At 37.4% G+C, this 17,580-nt stretch overlaps 2 protein-coding genes across 2 annotated transcripts in view; both read right to left on the bottom strand.

The window, feature by feature from the left end:
* The window catches only part of LOC110153535 (suppressor of cytokine signaling 1-like), a 32,745-nt gene extending 25,976 nt beyond the window's left edge, over window positions 1–6,769 (bottom strand). Inside the window, exon 1 of the mRNA XM_020917441.2 lies at window positions 6,615–6,769. The gene's annotated coding sequence lies outside the window, so the exon portion shown is untranslated. The remainder of the gene's footprint in view (window positions 1–6,614) is intronic.
* Window positions 6,770–8,190: 1,421 nt separating this feature from the next.
* On the bottom strand, window positions 8,191–16,846 carry LOC110153541 (ATP synthase membrane subunit K, mitochondrial-like). The gene is made up of 3 exons (XM_020917448.2): window positions 16,664–16,846; window positions 10,996–11,088; window positions 8,191–8,488 (listed from the first exon to the last, which is right to left on the bottom strand). The coding sequence occupies exons 1-3, from the start codon at window positions 16,730–16,732 to the stop codon at window positions 8,390–8,392; spliced, it is 261 nt and encodes an 86-aa protein (XP_020773107.2). The 5' UTR covers window positions 16,733–16,846; the 3' UTR covers window positions 8,191–8,389.
* Window positions 16,847–17,580: the final 734 nt, after the last annotated feature.

Below are 17,580 nucleotides of genomic sequence, written 5' to 3'. Positions count from 1 at the left end.
CAGGTCTAAACCAGGTCTAAACCAGGACTAAACCAGGACTAAAACAGGACTAAATTAGGATTTAACATTACTGTTAATAATCAGATTCTGCATCATTTTGAGTAAAAAACATCAAATATTACTGATTTTTACTGGGCTGGCGCCTTTATGTTTGTACTGAAAGTTTTTTTTTTTTTTTTAAATAAACAATATGACACCAAACTGTCGGGTGGACATAATTTAAGGCAGCAGAAACACTGGGCTTTTCATTTTCTTTTATCAGACAAAACATCTTATGTGAAGATTTCCTCGTCTTTGCTTCTCTACAGCAAATCAAGTAATCCAAAGTATTCAGATTACATTACTCACTTTAAGTAATTTAATGGATTATGTTACAAACTACATTTTGGGGTATGTAATCTGTAATCTGTAATCTGTAGGGGAATACATTTTAAAAGTCACCTTCCCAACACTGAGTATTTAAATGTCACAGGTATGTTTTATTTGGTTTTATTTTAGTGAAGGGTGTGAATTGTGCATTTGTTTCTTCGGATAGCTGCACCACTGCACTGGATTTGAAATAATTTTGTTGTTCATACATGATTTACATAAATGAGCCGGTCTGTACGTGTAATCTGCCCTCTGAGTAGCACGTTGGAAACTGCAGAGGAGGGGAGCTGGTGCTGATACGCACAGACATATTAATAGAGTATTTATATGTTCCAGGAATAAAGTGGACTGACTCCACACTGCGTCCTGTCTTCTGTACACGGAGAATCTGCAACTGTTACACAATATCCCTTTTTCGTATATATAAAGTGGTGTAATTAGACAATTTACTCACCAATACTGACCCAAAACGTTGGTGCGTTGGTGCAAAAGTATTGGAAATCTGGTACTAATCGATACTAAAGCAAGTGTCGATTTGAGCAGGTATAGATTTTTTTAGAAGTCATAACTAGAGCCCGACTGATATGGATTTTGTTATGGCCGATATGATACTGATATAATGGGAGTTGGAGCTGCCGATAGCCGATATAATCACCGATATATTTAGTGATGAAAAAATTTACTGTAAGTCTTGAATTGTTTAAAAAACTTACGTTTGGCTCTTGTGGATTTTAAAGTGGGTTTATTTAGGCAACATTTATTGTTATTCTGCCTCTTTCATGATATGTCATAGGTCAAGCAGGTCTAAAGCAGGTCTAAAGCAGGTCTAAACCAGAACTGAACCAGGACTCAGTGTCGGGACTCGGTCTCTATCTCTCTCCCTCTCTCGACCCCAAGATTAGTCCTGGTTTATTTATTTTATGCTGAAAAAAAATAGATATATATATATATATATATATATATATATATATATATATATATATATATATATATATGCACTTTTTTTTTATCCTATGCACACATAGATTTTTGAAAAGTGTTTCGTTTTGAGCCGCTGCCGCTGTCAAACTACCACAAGTCTGTACGCCACGTGAAGAGAAAAAAAGAGAAAGAGAAAACACGACTCCCAATAAGGATCAGGCTCCCGTCGTTCGCTTCAAAGAGCCGGCTCTAAGAGCCGCTTAGTTCGCGACCGACTCATCACTACTAGCGAGTAAATAAACAATCGCTATTAGCCTTTAGCCATAAATGCTTCACGCCGCAGTAATTAATTATATGTGCAAATGTCATCATTCACACGTCTATTCACAGCTCATTTACATATCAATGCAGCTCCAGTAACAAATATACGGGAAACATAGTCACTTTTCAATAGACCAATAGAAAACAGCCTGTTTATGTGCGAGAGCGACAGCAGCTAATCTCTAACCTATCAGAACGAACCAAAACTAGCTTCAAAGTCGACATATTTCCAACACTCAGCCTCACACAGGCTCCTCCCACATCACAAGTCTGCACTAATAAATGTCTTTTTAGTCCAGACTCAAACCGATTGTCCATAAAAAGAAAATAATCTCAGTGTTGCACATGGATCTATGCCTGCAAGTGTAAACAAACACACGCGACTCTGTGGTGTGTTCAGGGACAGTACGGACACACACAGATAAATGACTCCGCAGATAAATACTGATGTGGAACCACATATCTGGACATTTATCTGTCTGTAAATTGGATTAAATGAACATAATGTAGAGAGTCTAAGCTTTATAACGACATATAACATGCCCACATGAAATATCGGCCCCTATCAGCAAGTATATCGGCTATCTGCTCATATCGACCGATCGGCCAACCGATACATGGGTCGGGCTCAAGTCATAACCTATGGAAGATCATTTGTTTCCTCAGATTTTGAACTTTAAACGTCACTTTGAATTTTTTAACTCTGAAAATTTAAATAATATCCCATTTTCGTATATAAACTGGTGTAATTAGACAATTTACTCACCAATACTGGCCCAAAACACCTTGTAATATTGATCTTCGTATGTTTTTCAAAGCTGTTCTGTAATTACTTCTGTGATAAATAAGATCTTTGTTTCCATTTGTTTTTAAAGGAAATAAATTATATTTTCGGTCTCTGCTCTGGTATTGGTTGATATCAGGGATCGGCAGATGCCTAAATTCATACTATCGCATCGGTATCGAACCAGAAAAAGCTGGAAAGCAGAAAGTGTCGGTGCAAAAGTATTGGAAATGTGATACTAATCGATACTAAAGCAAGTGTCGATTTGAGCAGGTATTGATTTTTTAGAAGTCATAACCTACGGAAGATCATTTGTTTCGTCAGATTTTGAACTTTAAACGTCACTTTGAATTTTTTTACTGTGAAAATTGTTTTAAATCTGAAGTTTATTTGATGAAGTATATATTTTATGTGTAAAAAAAAATAAAATTTCATTCCAGACAAAGCAATAACGTCTTAAAGCATTTGACGAACTCTCCACACATTGCACCGTTTTCAAATTTGATTTCATTTCATTTCAAATTCCAAAATAAACCTTCAGGACATTTTCAAGCCTTCAAATTCAATAGTCAAAAGTGTAAAATTTGCTGTAAAAATGTTGGAAAGAGTCGATCTGACTCACTAACAGCCAGGAAACGCTTTAGGGAACCACTCTGGTGAGAATTACTCTAATCAAAATGTCATTGCTTTCGTTCTTGCACGATAAGCCCCGCCCCCAGAAGAGAATCAATCGAATCAGCCGTTCGTCACTTGCACACAATCATCCGTTTAGGCTTTGGCGTCTTGGATCTTTGTCGCAAATTTTCACAGCAAACCCAGAATTTTGAAATATTTACGCTGAATATTTAAAAAGTTTTATTTTGGAACCTGAAATCCATTAGCGATGCATTGTGTAGAACGTTTTAAAATGTTTTAAGACGTTCTCGCTTTGTCTGGAATGTTTCTATCTTCACGGAGACCAAACTAGACCAAGTTACAGGTCAGATCTGCGGAGTGGCCACCCCGCTCACAGTCAGAATACCTGTTTCTGAGCATTTTTGAGCTATAAAACAACCTGTAATTGGATATGTTTTCAGGCAGAGCTCATCACGGTATCGGAATCGGTATTGAGCATCAAGTCTGTTTCTTAGTTTGGAAACAGAGTTGGAAATTTCAGCACCGTGACAACACCAAGTCAACGCAGCCACGCACATGAAATAAACGTTCAATTTCTGCCAATTTCAGTTTGATTTCATGGTATTTGAATCGAAAGTGTAAAGTTCACTGTTGTAAGAGTTAAAGTTTGCACTGGTCAAACAACAACTGGTGGAAAAAAAAAGGAAGAAAAAGCAACAAAATGCCATCTCAAATCTGTAAAATATAAAAACGAATCGTAAAAAGTTAAAGCTGTATGAATGTGTGTTCCGTTACTGTAAATATACGATCACATGACCAGTGTTGGGGAGTAACAGATTACATGTACTGGAGATATGTAATCAGAGTATAAATTATGAGTAACTGTATTCAGTTACAGTTACTGTTTCAGTGAGTGGTAATTGGATTACAGTTACTTTGTTGAAATAAATGGATTACATGGTGGTATTTTCCTGTTTTCACATTTTGAGTCAAACCAGGACTAAACCAGGACTAAACCAGGTCTAAACCAGGACCAGGCACTATAGAGTTCACTTTTCATATGTTTTATAGTTTATTATATTCAGGACGTGATCAGGCATTGATGATTCAAATTTCAGCACGATCGGACTAAGCCTGTCTGTGTAATAATTTTTTAACTATTTGTTGGGGGAGTCTTTGCGCCCCTGCTGGCCAACTGTGAAAAAGACCCCATGTCCATAAGAAACTTTTTTGCTTGTCATCATGCATAGAATTTAATCCCCGAATTTGGTACAAATCCGATAATGTTGACGTTTCACGTCTATGCTAGGGGGCGCTATAGAGTTCACTTTTATTAAATTTCATATTTCATTACATTCAGACCTGGATCACACAATTGTGATTTGAATTTGAGTTCTCTAGGCCAATGCCTGTGGCCGTGACAGGTCACCGAAAAAACAGGAAATGAAGGCGTTATTCGCCGGCGTGCTACGGGCGAACTGTAAGGAGTATCCCAAAAAGTGTGAGTTCATGTCTGTAGATGTGACATGTCAAATTTGAGCTCATTTGGACCAAACCCCGGGGACTTGAATCTTTTTGTAGACACCCAAGTCAAAACGGCGCCGAATGTTTGATCCAATATGGCCGACTTCCTGTTCGTCATAGGGTCATGCTCCAATTCATCTTTTGGCTTGTCTCATTGTTCTCTATCACTGTTCCGAATTTCGTTTCCCTGCGACAAACTTTGCTTGTCCCTACTCCCATAGGGGTCCAATTCTAGGTGGCGCTGTTGAGTCGGGTCACTCTGGCCAGTTACTAGTTACTTCGTTACTGGCTCGGGCCAATAAAACCAGGACTAAACCAGGTCTAAACAATATGACACTAACAGTAGGTGGACATAATTGAAGGCAGCAGTGTCTCATACAGAAAACATTTCTCTATCAGTAATATGTTTAATCTGGTTAAGGAAAGACTGGGCAGTTTATTTTCTTTTAGCTGACAAAACTTGAATACAGGAAGATTCTAAAGACATGTGTTATGAATTTTAAAGCATTCAGTACCACTTTTTTGTTACTTAAGTAAAAGTACAGACACGTGCAAAAGAATACTCAAGTAAAAATAAAAGTATGACATGACATGAAAAAAATCAACTTAAATCAAAGTTTGTGCTTAAAAATGTACTTCAGGAGTAAAAAGTAAATGTTTTTGAGGTCTAACGAAGCTTCGAACGTAGTGATTTTGAAAGAAATTTGAATTGAATTTTGAATTTCAAAGTTTTTATTTGTATATTTTTGTTTGCTCGAGCTGCAAATGTGTTCAAACTACAAGAAAAAACACACTTTTACTTTTCAGTCCTGTTCGAAAGTGTAATGGAGTGGAAAGAACACACACCTGTGCTCAAATGAAGTGAAGCAAAAGTAAAAGTATCAGTACAGATAGTTAAAGTAGTGCAGTACTTTAACTACTTTTACATTATTACATTCCACCAATATATGTTCAATATATAAATTAATTTTTATTTATTTTTATGCAAAGTTTTAACCTTTACTTACTTTGCTGCTGCTTTAATTTTCACTTCAACATATTTTCAGTAAATTTACATACATATTTAATAAATATGAATGCAAATAAATGAATTCTGCAGGTTTGGAGTTATTTTAAATACTCAAACTTGCTCCTGTGGATTAAGTCGACTTCCCTGCATGCAAATTCCCTGTTTGCTATTCCTGACTAGACTTTTGGCTCCTTTGTGGTTCTGACTCATTCGGATCCTATCACTTCAAAGAGCCGTTCAAAGTACTGGCTCTTGTAAGCTTCTATTTACAGAATTTGCATTACAGAACTCATTTTATCTGCAAAATAATCACAAGGTCATTTTAAAATAGTTCAAGCAAAGTGAATGCATGTGCTTTCCTTGTTCTAGTTATAGTTACAATCCTTAATGATGGAAATCTAGATAAAATGTTGCACTTTTAACACTAAAAAACGAACTGGAGAAAAACAAATTATGCTTTTTTTGTGCAGGAATTTCTCAGTCGTGCCGCTTGTTCTGCCTCTGTGCTCATTCTTGGAGATGGTTCAGCGCAAAACTATAATAGTATAAAAATGCATACACATTTAAAAGAAAAAAAGATTTGATTCTTTTAACAGAATTGATCAGGTCCCGGTTCACGGTTCACGGTTCGCGAACGTCTCATCGCTATTGGCTGTTTTCAATCCAGTTTAAAGCCTTCATCGTGCTACAAATCAAACATAAATACTTTACTTACTTTGAATTGAATTGAATATCATTTCTCTGTGTAAACCATGAGTCGTTCAGGTATGATTCATAGCAAAGGAAAAATACAATTCTGACAACTGGATCAAAGTTTTTCTTTTTATAAATTGCATAAACACATTTGCGTAACCGTGCGTAAGTGGTCCCTGAAACTGACAGTGACCGGCAAAAAGGTTAATGTCATGAAAACACGCTCAAAAGTCAGACTGAAACACATGAATGAATGCAAACACTTTTTAAAGCTACGTTATATTACGCACGCAACAGGTGACGCGCGCTTGTGCTGTGCCAAACTGTGCGTACCGGAGCAATGCATTAACTTAAATTAATAAAATTAGTTTGACTTACTTGGGCTACTGAGGCGAAGTGTGGTGAACTGTTTTGGGGGAAGAGGAGTCCGCTCTTGCCCGGCCGGCACAGTCTATCAATCATAACATTTCTGTCTTCATACTTTCGTTTTGGATTTGAACATAACGTGTTTATCAGGAGGAGGAGACACGTGATTTGGTTTCTGAGCATGTGCGGACAGAAGCCTCCCTACCCCCTCCTGTCAGGTGAGGGTCCGATTTACTTTCACTTTCAAAATAAGCACGGAGCTTTCCTATAAGTCACGTGACATACTGGAAGCGCTGCACTTTTCTGCAGTATAATTGTTCTTATGCGTTTCTGTGGCTCAATTGTCATTTATTATTTAAAAGCACTCGCATTTATAGGCACAGAACTTTTGGCATGAACTATTACTGTTACTGAAACTTGGTATTAGCTATCAATGAATAAGTTAGGCTATATTATTAGGTTAGTTGAGGGAACATCATCATAAAAAACAAATAAAAAAAACTTCTATTTGTTGGAATCATAAAGTAGGCTGTAAAATTACGGTTGAAGCGTGAAGATGTAATTTTAAGCTTTACCACAAAGTGTCGCCAAAATAGCTCATGTTCCAGCTGCACTATTCCACTGGGATTCAGAGCGCTGCTTTCTAAAAAACATTTTGTTCACTTTTGTTTGGTTTAATAATACCACCAAATAATGATATAACTGAATTAGAACCTATGAGTATTAATTAAAGGAACTGTTTGCTCTTACAGTTTTTAAGGTACTATAATCACAAATCCCAGAGCCTTAACTGCACACACTGGACACGAACAAGTTTACCTCATTCTCTTTTTATGTTCAGGCCTCATGTGAAGCTCAGAACCTCCAGAATTCCCTCCCTGACCGGCAGAAGCTGCACTAGCACTGACTCATGATTGTCTGTAGGTGCTGGGGTTTAGGACGTGACCATTCAGATCAGAGACATTTTAGGTTTAAACTCACTGGATTTCAGCTTTGAAACTGGCAACACAAATGAAAGACTCATGTGAAGCTGCTTTCTGATTGGATAAACACCCTGAAAATAAATGACCATTGCAATTGATATCGCTATATATTTTCGAAGTCTTATTTTGATTTGAGCATGTCTAACTTGTATCCGGAGCCCAGACTGTTTATGTTTATGTCTCTTTAATTGCACTGCACCATTTTCATTTTTAAAGTAGGACAAAATCTCAAAGTTATACAACCCAGAGGCATTCAAAACATAATTATATGTATGCAAGATTTATGCACCATTTTCATTGTGTGACGGTTTACCTGCTTGTATACTTTGTGTACGCCTTCACATGTTACTGTTTCACTTTGCAAACATAACATTTTGTGGTTTGACACATATGCTCAGATGTGGTCTAAGAAATTAAACCACACATTATCATGCATCAAATTCCAGTGCTTTCTTTTTGAACGAAAACCTCAAATGAAAATGAAACGACTCATCCGGAATAAAGATGTCCGCGTCGTCCCTTTGTCGTCCAGGCAGGTTCCATTGCAAAAGAAAATAAAATCTCTTAATTAGACAAATGTTTTTAAGAATGAACACAGTCAGAACTCATCTAAGCAGCTTCTTTATGAAACAAATACAGACATCTGGTGGTGAGAATATTTACTGCAGCCAAATACGTGACCAACCTATGCAAATACGAGCAAAAAAGTTCAGGAAAAAAATTCAGATTTATTAAGATTATTCTATTGCGTGTATGTCCATGTTTAGTGTCAATGTCTTCTTCATGCCGGCACATCTTCTTTCATCAGACTGCGGGCTGTGTCTTCTTCTCTTGACTGTTTCGCCTATGCATCACGTACACCGTTGCCGTGGCGACCAGGATGCCGTACGTGGCCAAGACGCACTGCAAAACATGACACGGTTTACACATTTAATATATGTACTTTTACAGCAGTGATTTATCGTATATTTATAGCTCTTCCTTGGAAATGGTTAGACAACAGAAGTGATTGTAGTTATTTATTTCCCTTTTCAAGAGAAGAGCAGTTCCATGGTGTAACATTCAAGAAGTATGTTGAAAGTTACAGTAAGACAATTTTGCACAATAAGTTGAAAACAAAAAGTACTTTCACTATCAAAAAAAACAACTTCAGTATATTAGGCAAACACATTTCAAAGCGACTTTTTAGACCTTTTAACTAGGGATGTAACGATATCCAAATCTCACAGTACAATATTATCACGATATGAATCTCACGGTACGATATTTAAAGCGATATTTTGAAGAGGCTGATGGAAAAATTTTGGCTTTTAAAATACCTTGACAAGATTTTGGTGCTAATTATTTCCGTCATAATCCCAAGAATTCAAATAAAAAACATATAGTCAAGCCCAAAATGATTCATACTCCTGACAAATTTTGATTAAAGTTACTTTTATTCAACCAGCACGTTTTTTCTTGATTGGAAATGACACAGGCGTCTCCCAGAAGATAATAAGATGATACAAGAGGCATCGTTGTGGAAAAAAAAAATTCTCAGCTTTAATTTACATTTGAACAAAAAGTGGCATGTCCAGAGTTATTCATACCCTGTGTAAACTGTCAGAGTCTATGGAAAAATCCAAAGTTCTATACTATTAAAAACAGGGGAAGCTGTTCTAAAACTTCCTAATTCTGCTGATTCATTGGGAGGAGCTGTTTTAAGCAAGTGAACAGGTGAAAAACAGCAGGTCAGCAGCAGTTGGTTTGTGAACAGTCATGGTTAAGACAACGGAGCTCTCTGAAGATCTGCTGCTGTGTATTGTGGCTGCTCACAAGTCAGGAAAGGGCTATAAGAACATATCGAAATATTTTCAAGCTCCAGTGGCGATAGTGCAAAGTATTATTAAAAAATACAAGACGTTCCACACTGTGGAAAATCTCAGAGGACGTGGTCGGAAGCCAAAAGTGACACCTGTGCTGGCCAGGAGGACAGTGAGAGAGGTGAAAAAGAATCCACAGATCACCACCAAGGCCATCCAGGTGAATCTGGGCTCTGCTGGTAATGACATCTCAAGGCAGACAATCCAACAGACACGACATACTGCTGGGTTCCACGGACGCAGATCAAGGAAGACGCCACTTCTCCAGATAAGGCACACAAAAGCCCGTTTAGCCTTTGCAAATGCTCATCTGGACAAAGAAGAAGACTTATGGTCTTTTGTTTTATGGTCAGATGAAACAAAAATTGAATTGTTTGGCCACAATGATGTATTGATGATTTGGCGTTAAAAAGGGGAAACCTTCAACCCTAAGAACACCATCCCCACTGTCAGACATGATGGTGGGAACCTAATACTTTGGAGATGTTTTTTCAGCCAATGGTCCAGAGAGTTTAATCACAGCAAACAGCACCATGAACAAAGAGCAATAGATCAAGATTCTCAACAACAACATCAAGCAGCTGCAGAGGAACTTGGACTTGGGTTAGAGTCCTGACTTGAATCCAACTGAGAATGTGTGGAGGGAGCTAAAGATCAGGGTGATGGCGAGGAGACCCTCCAGTCTGAAAGCACTGGAGCTCACCGCTAAAGATGAATGGGCAAAAATACCAGTGGAAACATGCAAAAAACTGGTCAGCAATTATAGGAAGCATTAGATTACTGTAATAGTCAATAAAGGCTTTTCTATTGATTATCGAGAAGGGTATGAATAATTCTGGACAAGCCACTTTTTGTTCAAATGTAAATAAAAACTGAGAAATAATTTTATTCCTCAATGATGCCTCTTGTACATTGTCTTATTATCTTCTGGGAGACGCCTGTGTCATTTCCAATCAAGAAAAAACGTGCTGGTTGAATAAAAGTAACATTAAGTCAAAATTTGTCAGGGGTATGAATCATTTTGGGCTTGACTGTATTTCTTCATGTTGTCTGCACTGAAATGAATCATGGGATATGTAGTTCCCAATGTTTATAAGCTGTAGCAAAGGAACGTGTGATTCGATATATTGCGACAGCTCATGATATTATTGTGAGACTTTTGGCGATACGATATCACAATATTCCCGTTACTGTTACATCCCTACTTTTAACCATGTCCCGGTTGTTTCCTATTCTCATTTACCCTCTCAAAGTTGTATTTGGAGTGATTTGTGCAGGTTTGAGGAATCTTTAATCACTTATTTTCAAGACATCATACTGCAAATTGTTCAACGAAGTGAGTACGGAGCAGTGGATGTGTACCGATAGCGAAGAAAATGTGAGTTGATTGGCAATATGGTGTCTCGGGTCTCACCCAACTCACACACTCACTTCTCCTTTCTGCTGCTGTCCCAAATAAATCCTTATTATCAAAAGAAAATGACATTCTGATCGACTGATGGACTGAACATCTAAAGTCTTATAGTTATAATATTTGACAGTACATACATTCCGTCGTCCCAGCGCTGTGTAGCTGTTGAAGTATTTCCTCCAGCCAGTGAGTTCCAGCGACGTAGGAGGCTCGATCCCGAACAGCTGTCTCTGAAATGCAAAAAAATACACACACAGTTGCTATTGTTCCGTTTAGATTGTTAAAATTTCCTTCAGAAGTGAGTAGGGCTCAGTTATATTTACTCTCAAAGAAATTGTACTTTTCTAGCAGCATACTTTTATTCCTACTTGAGTAATATTATTACCTGGTCCCTGAAGGGTTGACCAGGTTTTGTATTCACCCTGTCTCTGTGTGTGTGTGTCTGTGTGTCTGTCCACCCGCGATAATTCTGGCATTTATGGACCGATTGTCACCAAATTTAGTATGTGGGTCAAGCCCACTTGAAGGTCAAGGTAACCAAGGTCAAATATGCGTTTTTGGTCTTAACTCCGCCAAGGATGGAGCTAGAGCTACGGGCGTGGGTCTCAAAATCTCAGAAAAATTATGATCTATTTATAATTCTATGCATTTGTATAGTCAAATATGAATAGTTTTCCAGATAATCACTAATTAGAACAGCTCTTTCTCTTTCAGTGTAGCCGTTAAAATTATAATTAGAATGAAAATAATTTTCATTTCTTGTTTTCCTGGTGATTCACAACACACTGATCTACAGTCACACAACTAACATACACACAACTCCTGAAAATTTTTTGTTACACACTATTAAACACAGACATTCTCATGTGTGACCAATATCACACAAATGTTCATGGGCCTGTACACATACACACATTGTATTGTTTATATAATGATCATGTAATATGGGCTGGACTCCTCATAAACTGCTTCTGTGCTGATGAACTGACCCCACTGATGCCTCATGGGGACCAGGTTCTATCTCTGATTGCGCTTGTTTTTATTGAAATAGCAGTACTGTTACTTGAGTAAAAGTTTGGATACTCTTCCCACTCTGAGTGACAGAAGCTTTATGTTGACAATTTGAAATGATTTGAACATTTATGTTTCTTGCAGAGCTCCTTCAGATATGACTTTGTTTGTCTCATTTTTGTGTCTGTCCTTTGAAAATACCAGCTTTTGTGCATTATTTAATGTTTTGTCATTGAAATTGATATCAAATTGAAATGATAAATGATCAGTTACTCTTTAAGTTACTCTTACTTGAGCAGCACATTCCCCAATTACCTTTTACTCTACTTCAGTAATATTATTTTGAAGTAATGCAAGTAAGATTTTTGGCTACTCTACCCAGCTGTGTTTTCTTAGTCATGCTGGCAGAAGAAGAATAACAATCTCTAATCAAAGTGCTTCTCTAACGAGCTTTAACAGACCTCATACTGAATGTGAAAGTAACAGAACAAAGATCTGGAAAGAGATAATGTCACACGATTTTGTACTTACTCATCTTTGTTCAAATGTGAAACTGACTCTGACTTAGAGTAAATAGTAATAGTAATAAATAAAAATACAGACATATCATGATACTAACTTTTGGTGATACAATATAGTTATCGTGGGTTGTTGTATCATTAACCAAGAGTATTTTTGGTATATTTTAGCAATTTTCCTAGTGGAAGGAAACTTGTTTATGCAATACATTTGACATATTCACTGTTTCGATGATTAAAATAAATTTATTTCATATTAATTTGCACAGGCAGTGATTAAGAAACTAGGTAGTGGTTTAACAAAGAAATATAATTACTAAAATGTATTTGGTTCTTTAAAAATAGCAATATATTATGTGCAATATATCGATTATAGTACCATGTGATCTTATGTCCGTGTAATCCCTCAGTCGTCCAGGTAAATTCCATAGTAGTCTAGCATTTTAATATAATATATATAATATTTGTATTATGGATTATTATTACTTTTGGTTATACTGACCCCTACCATAGTAAACTGTAAATGGCCAATTTTATGACCTGCAGCTTGCTTGTCGCCATGGAGATGCATCAGTCTAATGTCATACTGTAGATCAGGGGTGTCAAACTCATTTTGGTCCGGGGGCCGTATCCAACCTACTTTGATCTCAAAGGGGCCGGATCAGAAAACTCATGGCATAAAAACCCCAAAAATAACAATAGGTTTAAATATTTGTGCAGAGAAACACAAATCTATTACAGAAATCTTTTTTAATTGATGAACTCTTTTACAAAATATTATAATATTATGAACAACCTGAAACTTTAAGAAAAATACAATTTCAACACAATGTTTTAACATGAACTTGTATGTAAATAGGAATATGTCAATTTTTCTTGTAAAATCCTGCACTCGGCTCCACTTTTCTCATGTTGGACATTTTTCTGATGAGGGTGTCACGGTCAACAGTCAAAACGATCGTCCTTTAAGAGCGTTTGGAAAGAGACAAGTCTTAATTTGTGCTGCTCTGGTGGGAGGGGCCACGTACAGAGACGCTGGAGACGCTGCTGTGATAAACACCACAAAAAATTAACAATATTTTAAAATATTTTAGTAGAAAATCAGCTGAGGGCCAGATTAAAGGTCTTGGAGGGCCGGATTTGGCCCCCGGGCCTTATGTTTGACACCTGTGCTGTAGAACATCATGAAAATCAGCAGGTGGTGGACCCTCCCCTCCTTTACAAAAAGTTACTTCTCTCTCGGCCTACTTAACGGTTTTAATTACATGTGCTGTATTATACACAATTGACTCTTATGAGCTTTAAGTCATGCTAGAATGTTGTTACCTCCATAAAAACAGATTTGTGTTTTGTTTCATTCACATGTTTGAGTTATCTTTTATTATTAATCTGTGTATGGGAAGCTGTTTTAACATTTAAACGCTAAGCTGGATATGTATTACAAATACCTCTGACTCAGTTTTGCCTAGTGAAAAAGAAAACTTCTGATATCCGCAACAACATTCTTCCTATCCATAACTGTCATTTGTAGATCTCCACAATGTCATTCTTCACAGGGCAAATGACGTCACATTTGCCATTCATTCATGGGTTTCAAAATGACATCTATCCACAACTGAGTTGGTAAATGGTCACATTTTTCTATAGCGCTTTTCCACCTTCAAGGCACTCAAAGCGCTTTACAACAAGGAACCACTCACCCATTCACACAAACATTCATACACCAGTGTACGCAGACACTGTGGGCAAGGTGGGTTAAGTGTCTTGCCCAAGGACACAACGGCAGCATTCATCTGTGGGAGCTGGAATCACACCAGCCAACCTGTGGGTCAGTGGATCTGACCGCTCAACCTGTGATGTTTTGGTTTTTTTTATGTTGAGAGCTGGATTTGAACCGCCAACCTTCAGATCAGTGGGCAAATGCTCTACCAACTGAGCTACTGCCGCCCCTATGGGATATCTGCAACTGAATTATAGAGATCTGTAATTCCGGTTTGAGATATCTACAATTTGATTCTTACTAGTCATGACTTAAGTTAATTATATTTAATTCACCTCAGTTGAAGATATCTACATGCTCCTTTTCAGATATCTTAAATTAAGTTTTGACTAGGTTTTGACAAATGATGTCTAAGTGGAATTACAACTAATTAAAATGACGTTGTAGATATCTCTAACTGGAGTTTCAGATAGTCATAATTTAGTTGTAGATTTCTCTTATCAAGTATTAGATATCTTGTAATGAATTTGATTAGAGATATCTGAAATTGGAGATATCTGTAAATTTCTTTGTGCCAAGTCAAAATAAATTACAGATTTCTTGAACTGGAGTTTTGATGAGGAGAAATGACGCTGCAAAATCTGTATACTGTTTCCACATGGCCCCTGTAGCTCTTAACAGAAAGATCATTTATCAGTAAGAGCCAAAATGCATCTTAAGGGCTTTTTGTTAATGCACTCTAGTGAAACATTTGTTGAAAATTAGATTGACGACAATAACAAATTTTAACAGTGACAGGCTTTTTGGACGGATTGGGCACAGCAAGTAGCCAGAGACAACGTTTTGTCTAGTCAGAATTACGTTACAGATCTCTCAAATGACAATTCCCACTATCCAAAATGAAAGGCTTTGTTGATATCTACACTGTTAATTCCAGACAGTCAAATTTAGCATTTAAATGTTGAAACAGCCTTGTCATAGTCTGTGTACAACTCTAAAGCCCAAAATGCTCTTCTCCACCTTGTGATCTCATGTAGTGGTAGTTTTCAGGTTAACAGCTCCTTTTACCTTTAGGTCAGTAGAGACTGGCAGTTCAAGAGCTGAAGTAATCCAGATGACTCTAGTGAAGGTGTATGAAGTTTGAAAACACAGCACGTCCTGTATGACCACATGACATCACAAGGTGGAACAGCTTATTTTCATGTTTTGGAGAAGAATTCACCTTCAATATGTGGGATGTGTGTGTTAACTGAGGAAACAACATTATAACATACAACAGAAAATAGTGTAATATGAGCCCTTTAATTAATTAAACATGTTAATTAACTGTCAGCTACTTGATCAAGATAACTGCAGTTTATTTCACTCGCTCTACTGGGCAGTATAGAGGTCTACTGTGTTTTTCATTCATTTATCGGCCCCTCCCACTAACAACTGTGCTTCATACAGGACAAGTGACTAAGGTGAAGTGTCTGGCTCAATGACACAACAACAGTCAAAGCACCAACCTACGCATCAGTAAACGCACAGTCCTGAGATTGTTTAAGTTGCATTTGACTGAATGCAAAAACAGCTAATTATTAGAAGTCTGAAATTGTATCATTGATAGTGTGACCAGACGTCCTCTTTTACCCAGAACAGTCCCAGTGTTGACCCTTGTGTCCCCTGTCCCAGCAGATTTATACAACACCACTGATTTGTCCCAGTTTTATACAAGAAAAGTCCTAGGTGTTCCTATTTTTGACATATTTGATCTAAACAAAGACTAAACCAAGACTAAACTAAGACTAAATCAGGACTACATCAAGTCTAAACTAAGACAAAACCAGGACTAAACTAGGACTAAATCAGGACTACATCAGGACTAAACCAGGACTATATCAGGACTAACCAGGACTAAACCAGGACTAAGCTAAGAGTAAACCAGGACTACATCAGGACTAAACCAGGATTAAACCAAGACTAAACGAGGACTAAACTAAGACTAAACCAGGACTAAACCAAGACTAAACCAGGAATAAACTAAGACTAAACCAGGACTAAAACAGGACTAAACTAAACCAGGACTACAAGACTAAACCAGGATTAAACCAAGACTAAACCAGGACTAAACTAAGACTAAACCAGGACTAAACCAAGACTAAACCAGGAATAAACTAAGACTAAACCAGGACTAAAACAGGACTAAACTAGGAGTAAACCAGGACTACATCAGATCTAAACCAGGACTGTCACAATTTTTGACTAATCTGATCCCCGCCATCAGTAAAGAGGAGCATAAATTGTCATTTGTTTAGCCAAATAGAGAAAATGTACAGAAATTTTATTCATACCAGTCATCCCAACCCCAGTGTGTCCCAGTTCTGAATTCTGATAATCTGGTCATCCTATTCAGGTGAAGTGTCTGGCTCAATAACACAGCAACAGTCGAAGCACTGAGATCCTAGTCCTGAGATCGATTAAGCTGCATTTGATTGAGTGCAAAAACAGTAAATTATGAGAAGTTTTGACATTGCACCATTGACTGTCCCTTGCACGACTGAGGTCATGTCTCACCTTCACTTCTGTCACAAGATGTCCGAAGCTTGTGAGAGGAATCCGCGTTTTTACTGGAGACGTGGGCATAGCTATAAATAAATAAACTACTGTAATTTCTTATTTATTTACTCTGACAGACAGAAAGAGGTTATTACTTGAAGATGATCTAAAGACAAGGGGAAAAAAATGTTTCCGGGTGCTTTCACTGACAGCATAGAGTAACCAATCAGATTATTCGCTGCGAAAACGTCAGCCAATGGGATTTGTTTTAGAGGGAGGGGCATAGTGCTGTTACCAAACGTGTCTGTTTCGCGCTTCTTCCACAAGATGGCGGCGTCCCCTCACGGAATTACAGAGAAAACAGAGACGGGACATGAAGATGTGAAGATGGAGCAGCTCATGGCTTCTGCTTCTGGACACTGCATTAAAATAGGGTAACCAAACGTTCCTATTTATCCCGGGACAGTCCCAGTTTTGAGCCCCGTGTCCCCTGTCCCAGCAGATTTATACAAAACCACTGATTTCTCCCAGTTTTATACAACAAATGTCCCACGTGTCCCTATTTTTACCAGTTTGACTATATTAACTCACATTAGTCAGCATAACAATTTTCTTTAATTACGCACTTTTTACGTACAATTTTATTATTACCAACCAACACAAACCAGGGACGTTCCAGTCTTTTATTTTTAAAATCTCGTCACCCTACACTAAAGAGCTAAAAGTAAACAGGGTGAGTGAGGTAAGTACAGTCGTGGATAAAATTGTTTGTACCGCTCTGGCAATGAAAAAAAATCAACAATAATCACTGAAATAACTTGAAACTGATAAAGGAAATAATAAAAATTACTGAAAATTGTCCAACAAAAATCAAACATTGCTTTTCCCCTCTGGTTCAACAGAATTAATAGAAATAACAAAATAATGACCTGGAC

The sequence above is a fragment of the Boleophthalmus pectinirostris genome, unplaced genomic scaffold, assembly GCF_026225935.1.
Source record: "Boleophthalmus pectinirostris isolate CB_2022bp ecotype Guang Dong unplaced genomic scaffold, ASM2622593v1 HiC_scaffold_22, whole genome shotgun sequence".
Classification (NCBI taxonomy): domain Eukaryota; kingdom Metazoa; phylum Chordata; class Actinopteri; order Gobiiformes; family Gobiidae; genus Boleophthalmus; species Boleophthalmus pectinirostris.
Note: the sequence above shows the minus strand (reverse complement) of the source record. Positions and strands in the feature narration are given on the sequence as shown.